Raw genomic sequence first — 8,384 nt, forward strand, 5'->3', positions numbered from 1 at the left:
TCATGTTGTCGTTGCCGTGCCGATGCCGTGCCACTGCTTTACCAGCTCCTGAGGTTTGCTGACCATGTCGTTCCAGTGCTCCAGTTCTCTGCCCCTGGCGTACATGAAGGGCCCGAGGACCACCAGTCCCAAGGAAGCTTTGGAAGAAAGCAAAGCTATTTTTAAATGAAGCTGCATGTGTACATGTACACTTAGCGTAGGTAAAAGTATTCTTAAATGTAGTTATGGCTATAAGTAATACATACATTAAAAGGAGTTCAACACAACTATATGAAATGGATGCACTGTTAGTTCAGGACTCACAGGTGTAGTTTAAATGTAGCAGTGCAGTGTGTAAGTTATGTTATTCTATGTCAAGATCGACCAAAGGTTATTCATATTTTCATGAATATTCAGTGGTACACTTTTCTTTCCAAGTTGTACTATCAAATTTTTTTCCCCCTCACATTTCACATTGACTAAACAAGAATTTGTTTCGTGATTTTGTTTCCACGTGACGGTATTTTGATTGACATGTACCTGGTCCTACTGCGCTCGGCCTCTGGACCTCCAGGCTGAGAGAGGCATCATCCAGCTGTGGGGGGAGGAGCTTGAAGGTGAGCTTGTCGTTGAAGGCGGGGTCACTTCCTGTGGCCAGAGCCGTCCTCTTCGCCCTGACCACCAGCGTGTGCAGCCGAAGACACACCTGCACACACACACCTGTCCAAGCCCGAGACCAGAGTAGAAGCCCAGAGTGATAACATACAATAACACATGGGTGAATGTCACAAGTGATGATGAAAAAGATTTAACTGTGCTTTTTAAAAAATATGAAAAATGGAATAATAACATAAAATAAGCTTTTTAAATAGGACTATTGAGGGCAGGTTTGGACAGGTTATGCATCTGTATTTCACTTTTCACTTTATTCGGGAGATGGCTCCGTCAACCCACTGAAGTCAGTCATTGTATCAAGCAGGTTGTTACCGTCACACCGACACACTGCTTTACCGTAACACACACTGCCCTGAGCATCTTCCCTCTGTAGTCCCCACCGTAAGGCGTGGAGAGTGAGTGTAAGTAAATTTGGCTTAGCTGGCAGAGGGCATGGACTCCATAAGCCTCTTACTGCGTGACTCACCTGCCTCGGCTTGCAGGGACAGCCCGCGCGCCCTTAGCACCACCACCGTGAGGCGCTGCAGCTGAGCGTTGTAGTTGAGAGACACCTGGATGTCACCGTGCTTAGAGTTGGGCTGGTGTGTGTGTGTGTGTGTGTGTGTGTGTGTGTGAGAGAGAGAAAGAGAATGAGAGAAAGTCAGTTGACAGAACTGATATCACATCTGTCTTCCTTTTTTAATTAAAAAGTAATGCGTGTCTCTACATGCAAAAAACTGACTGACACCATCTCACTAAAGTCACATATTTACCTCCCTACGTTTAAACTGTTTAACTGTTTAAGCACAAAACACACCCTCTCTCAAGACACCTTGCCTTAGTCATCCAGGTGGGGTTACCTGTCCGCTCTCGGTCTCCAGGTCTCTCCACATCACTCTCCCCGCCGCCTCGCTCAGCTCCCCCCACCTCAGAGGGAACAGAACCCGACCCAGCAGCTGGTGCTTCTTCAGTCGGTCCACACTCAGCACTGACAGGCTCAGGGTGCACTCATCCACACAGCCCCTGGATACCTGACAGAGTACTCTAATCAGCACAGCTCCTAGATACCTGGACCGAATATGTTAACACAGCTCTGGACAGAAGATGTTAACACAGCTCTTAGATACCTGGACCGAAGATGTTAACACTGCTTTTAGATATCTGGACCAAAGACGTTAACACAGCTCTTAGATACCTGGACCAAAGACGTTAACACAGCTCTTAGATACCTGGACCAAAGATGTTAACACAGCTCTAAGATACCTGGAGCGAAGATGTAAATACAGCCCCTGAATACCTGTGTACTAACACAGAGTGCTGATCACCTGAGTTTCTTAGAGAGAGGAAACGCCCCAACAGAGCTGCTAGATACCTGAATACTTAGAGAAACTGCAGTCATCAATAAAGCCCCTAGATACCTGTACCAAAGATATAGTGCATTAACTGCAAAGTTCCTAGATATCTGTACACTCAACATAATTACAAGACAAATTAGTGTTCAGTGTTATCTCTAGATATCATGTAATATTTAGTATTATTATTGAATGAAGTTTATATAGTATATAATAATACATTTTGATCTATAACAGTGCTGTGAATTCCTCAAATCACAAATACTAAGGGAGAAAAGTGGTTTAGAGGACAGGAAAAAATGGGCCTTTAACTGTCTAAGGTCTATATCCCTCGTCCAGGATATTTTTTTTTTTTTGTAAAATAAAATGTTAAGCTCCGCGAGTTTTCGTCTTAGAGACATAAAAAGAACAACCACGGAAACATTGAACCCTTTTCTTTTATAATATATACAGTTCAAAATTTAAAAATAAATAAGCACTTTGTCAGGGGAATAGAACTGATGTGTTGCACTTTCTAGTATCTGAGTGGGGTTTCTGCTGCTAAGGACCCACCCATTAGCAAATGACAGCTATTCATATGATAAGAGATGGTGATTCAGTGATCTCCATTGGGTCATGGTGTGGCAAGATTCACTCCGGGGGTTTTGGGCCACAAAGACATTCTAGGCCCATTAGGATATGACCTTTGTCTTTGCGAGAGGTGTCACAGGTTTGTTCACACCAACTCATCAATATGCATTTGTAGGGGCACAGATTTAGGAATGGCACAGGACACTCTGAAATTATAAATATGTGGTAGTGAAACAAGACATACTTTCTGAATGCTAAACTAACATGTGTTTAGCCAACACCTATGTTTACAAGGCTCAGAAATAAAAAGTCTTGTGAATAAATCTTTACAATGTGTTTTTGTACAAAGTCTGAGCACCTCTGAAACAAGGTTTTTCCAAGGGTATGTTTACATTTGATTTAAATGAATTTTTTTTTTACTACATTCCTTTTACTTACATGATATTATTGCTGAGGTCTTCTAGAATAGAATCATATATTCCATTTGTGCATCAATGTTTTTAGTTAAGCAAAATGTACAAAAACATCAAGGCATGTCAGATAACTTAGAAAAGTCTAAAAGGCCTTGGACCTTAGAGTGTTAAATCACTGTGATAAGCAGAGCTCATCCTCAGAAAGCAAAATAGGAATGAATGAACATGTAAAATTACAATTAGTGAGATCATGTATAAACACACAACCGATCAAACAAATGTATAGTCAACATTAAATAATGAAAACATTGTGCTGTGACATTTGATAAATTTCACCTGGAAAACGAAGCTGTCGTTGAACTTGGGGTCGCGACCTTTGCGCTTAGCTTTGGCCTGTCGATGCCGGCGGTCGTCAGGCAGCAGCTGCAGCCTCACCAGTGTGGCGTTGGCGTGGCAACGGGCGGGCAGGTTGGCGGCGCGCAGCAGTGAGACCACCAGCTGCTCCCTCTCCTGCTGATACTCCACCGCAAACCACAGTCGCACGGCACTGCCAGCAGGGGGCGCCCACTCACTGGGCTCCTCAGGGACACGGTACAGGTCCGGCCTCAAGGCACCCAGGGGGAAGGCAGCTCCACATACAAACAGAGAGAGGAGTTTAGCAGGAGGAGGGGAGGAGGGAGGGAGGGAGAGAGATAAACATAAAAGGAGGAAGAGAAATAGATGGACAGAAAGAGAGATAGAGAGAGATAGAGAGCAAGTGAGAGAGCTGGTAATATAGGCAAGAGTGCGCTTAAAAGACCGCACTTTGAACAAAATAAGGAATGTAGATACTAAATTCAATCTATTTGAATTTAATCTATGAAAAAAACGTATTTACATCAATCACACAGATACAAGAACGAACTAATATTGCAGCACAATCTGAACAATGACTGAACTACTAATTTACTAAAACAACATCAACAGATTTTCTTTCTCTCTCTTCTCTCCCTTTCTTCCTCCTCCACCACTGACTTACTCCCCACTGTCAGTGAGCCCCTGTGACTGTGCTGCTGCACATGCCATTGCTCTTCCTCCTGCACCCCCTCCTCCTCCTCCTCCTCCTCCTCCTCCTCCAGGCTCACATGCGGTCTGCTCTTAAAGCGGGGCGGGAGGAAAAAGGGGATGGCTCGTAAGCTGCAGGAGAAAGACACAGCACATGAGAGGGGGACTGTGATGGGATCTCAGAGATGTCACAGAAATCAGCACCCTAAAATACACAGGAGGGTACAAATCTGCTCATTCAGTAGCTGTTGTTGCTGTTCTCTTCAACAACAGAATGTAATGAAAGCTGCACTGGTTTATTCGAAAGTACCACCCGTGACTCTGAACATTATACTGTATGTCAACACCCAATGACTAAAACATTTCATTCAGTTCACTGGTTTATTCGAAAGCACCACACGTGACGTATGTAAGATCCAAAATCATTAAAGGCACAGTCCGCATCTGCTGTGTTTTCATGTTTACTGTGTCACTCTGTGGTCTTCTATCCTTCACGCTGACTTTGCTAAACGTGAGGTGGCCAACGATGACACAGCACACTGTTCTAACTTCTCAGGTGGCCAACGATGACACAGCACACTGTTCTAACTTCTCACCTCTGTCCGCTCGTCTGCGTGCTCAGGGCAAGAGGAGAGGTGCATGATGGGACAGCGGCAGCGGTCGAGACCATCTCCTGACACTGCCTCTGACTCCGCCTCCTCCTCCTCACCCAGAGCAGGTAGGCGGAGACTGCAAGCAGGAGGAGGAGGAGCCCAGTAGACACGCCTCCGGCAACAGCTGCCACCACATCTGTACAAAGACACAAAAATGACTGTCATGTGGACTTAGTTCAGTTTCTGGAGTACAACTAGCGGAGTAAGGTATTGACAACACCAAGGTTTTAGTGGTTAGGGAGCACCTTAACCTACTGAAGGTCTTTATTCTAAATGACAAAAATGTAAGAGTAGAACTGGGGGTGCTATAGCTAAGAATTGTAGTTTAAAACGTTCACAAATGGACTACAAATATCAACAGAATGTGAAGAAATAACCATTTTGAGGCACTGTCAGACCGTGCACTGTGTTGCCCAGATATCCACTAAAGTTAGCATACTAACCAGCTGGCCCACTTTGTACTTCAAGAGATGCTAGCGAGTCACTGTAGCGGGCTAGGCAAAGCTACGGTGCCGTCACGGGCATAAACTAATTAACTTTTAATTACTAGAATACCATTGCAGAGGGTTACATAATGACAGTGTTTGTTCATTTGTGGAAAAATAGAATGCTCCATTTCTTGAACACCAGAACCTCAATCCATTTTCAGAGCGCTGGAATGAATTATTTCAATCATATAAATGTTTTCATGGTACATGTAGCCTTCAGCCTCCTCCACGTTGAAAAAACTCAAACGTTTTAGTTTACTTCTGAGGTCAGGGTGTATTAAAAAAGTAACGCACCCCAGTGTATAACAACAGTCTGCCTTGGGTGCGGAGTATGAAATTATTTTGCTTGCTATCTGACAGCTGGTCAGGCTTACATTTAGCCCCTTTAAAGTTTTAAAGAGTCCTCTGGCCTGTCCATCCTTCCTCTGCACCTAAAAAAGGGGACAAAACCATCTTCTTTGATGTACAAAGGTTCTAAAACTCTACTATTATTAGTAGTATAATAATAATACAACTCATTTTAATAGTAGAGTATTAGCACATTTGATCATGATGATAATAATCGCAGTAGTTGTAGTTGTTACTTCAAAAAAATATAATTTTCATTTGTCGTATTAGTTCGAATTGAAGCTCCCTATTTGTACTCTCAAGCTGAAGTCTTAAATCCTATTGGCTGTCTCCACATGTCGGTGTGGGTGTGGCACCACCCTTAAAGCAGTGCGCCCTGTACACACACACACACACTGATGCACTTGGGACCGGCTGTCACTGAATGGATTACTAGCTACACGCATCTAAAGACAAGACCCTGGAGAGAGAGAGAGAGAGCGAGAGAGAGAGCGAGAGAGAGAGAGAGAGAGAGAAAGAGAGAAAGAGAGAGAGAAACTATTGCAGAACCTCAGGCCAGAACTTTCCTGTTCCTGCGACTACGGCTGAGATGGCCGACCCGTTCGTCTGATTCCTGGGACCTGTGTGTGTTAACAGGTACAGTCATACTTTCAGCTATAGCCAGGACAAGATATCAAGTTCCTTGTGCTCACGATTACGCTCCGTTACGACACAATAAAGCCTCACATCTAGAGTATCTCTGGAGCATAGCAGCCCCTTGTGTGACTAGCACAGTCTGTATTGAGCATGATTGAGATAACTGTCAGTAGGTAAATATTTAGTTACGGGAACAGATAGACTTGACCTTTCAGTATGTTGTTTTCCAGTCTGAATGCTTTTAAGAGCCTTGAATGGCATCTGCTCCAAATGTGATATCACATGAGTACTATTATCATTACTGTTGCCCCTGGCATCTCATGACTGAGAATAGTTCTAGCTTCGTATATCCAAACTGCACTCTGGAAAGTAACAGTATATTTATAAGCAGTAGAGAATTTACTGAAGGGAAAAGCAGAAGATATGAGGCGATACTATTTCTAATTTGGGTTAAGCAGGTCACGCATCTACAGTCACGCCTTTATGGAAAGGGTTGTCTTAGCACATTTGAATTGTGTGACATGTTGATTGTGGTTGTGATTCAAATACTTTTTTAACATTTAGTTGCACACACATTCACCCGATAGACTGAGCTAGCAAGCTATAGTGTGGATGGAGTCATTCAATCTACCTGTGTCTGTGTCTGTGTCTGTGTCTGTGTGTCTGTGTGTGTGTGTGTGTGTGCATTCTCAGAATTCACGGTCCATTAGTCAGCTTACATGTTCTGCCAATGAATGATGAAAACATGAATTACTGCCAGTCTGTGTGTCTGTGTCTGTGTCTGTGTCTGTGTCTGTGTCTGTGTCTGTGTCTGTGTCTGTGTCTGTGTCTGTGTCTGTGTCTGTGTCTGTGCCTGATCCTGTGTGTCTGTGCGTGTGTGAGTGTGTGCGTGTGCGCGTGTGTGTGCGCGTGCGTGTGCGTGTGTGATAAATAGAGTGAAATCCAGACATCCATATCCACAATCACTGCCTACTGTTTTCATTCTACTTCCGACTCCCACAGAAGTAAAATTGCTACTTTGAGCTCTTTCCCATCCTATAAGTTATGGTTGAAATAGCAAGTTGCAAAAAAAAAAAAATCCATTCTGAACTTATCATAAAAGCTTTGTGGAATAGCCAATATCAAGTTGACAGATATGTCCATGTCCATATTTGAATGATTAAAGAATATATTCCTAATCACATTTACTCATAACAAATATTCTAAAATATCTAAGTGTGTTTATCTACAGGATGTAGCCAATCAGACAATAACCCATTTGCCCAAATCTGGTTCATAATAAACCATTTGGGTTGGCCACTGCGCCGCAGTGGGGTGATCAAACCTCTATTCAATTCAATACAGTTCAATTTTATTTATCTGTATAGCAACATTAGCAACTCTTGATTACCACAGGACCTAAGACCTATACCAACCTTCTGCCTGTCTGGAATGGAACCTAAATGGTGCCTACATGTGCCAGATTAAGACCGGATCAGAGCCAAACCAGAGCCAAATCAGCCGCAGAAGCGGCTTCTGTTTTGGTACAGTTCTCAAGTAACACCGTCATTATGTCGTAATGCTTAGCTAAGCAACTGGCCCATTGGATTTCCATAAGGTCTCTCTCCCATTCCTATGCCGCTCACTCCAATGAGGGAGGGCTGTGCGACCCCAGGAGCTCTGTTTCCCACGCTAACCAACTCACCCATCGCAACATGTGCTTTGCTTAGCTTAGCTTAGCTTAGCTTAGTGTCGCTTAGCTCAATCAGATGACGTTGATCTTCAAACAGCGAATCCTCTCTCTGTGGTGAGACACAGCTTGATGTCGGAGTGGGGTAGCAGGGTGGGGGGGTTGATCCTGGGGCTTGTGTCAGTGGCCCCCCATGAAAGATAAGTAATTCGTCTCCCAGTAGAAGTGTAGAAGGCAGGCAGGTCACAGCTCACTAGTTTCCCAACTAGCCCATCTGAATCTGTAACCCCCCCCCAAAAACACACACACACACACACACACACACATACATACACATAAGCACACAAACACACATACATACACACACACACATGCGAGTACACAAACACACATACACACACATACACACACATACACACACACACACACACACACACACACACACACACACACACACACACACACACACACACACACACAAGTTAATCAACACCTAGACCAAATAGTCTTCTCGGAGGGATTCTGTGGATTCATTGGTGGTTTGTTCTCAGTAGAATTGAAAGTGGAAGGGGCAGATG

General features: G+C 43.8%; 1 protein-coding gene across 1 annotated transcript; it reads right to left on the reverse strand.

The window, feature by feature from the left end:
- Positions 1-7,686, reverse strand: syt15 (synaptotagmin XV; the record flags this gene model as incomplete). Its single annotated transcript, XM_080835514.1, has 8 exons — positions 1-137; positions 520-699; positions 1,121-1,232; positions 1,494-1,664; positions 3,305-3,597; positions 3,987-4,144; positions 4,609-4,801; positions 7,665-7,686. 8 exons carry the CDS (start codon positions 7,684-7,686, stop codon positions 1-3), a joined length of 1,266 nt encoding a protein of 421 aa, XP_080691640.1.
- Between the last annotated feature and the right edge of the window lie 698 nt (positions 7,687-8,384).

The sequence above is a fragment of the Sprattus sprattus genome, assembly GCF_963457725.1.
Source record: "Sprattus sprattus genome assembly, chromosome: 3".
In the NCBI taxonomy this organism is placed as follows: Eukaryota; Metazoa; Chordata; class Actinopteri; order Clupeiformes; family Clupeidae; genus Sprattus; species Sprattus sprattus.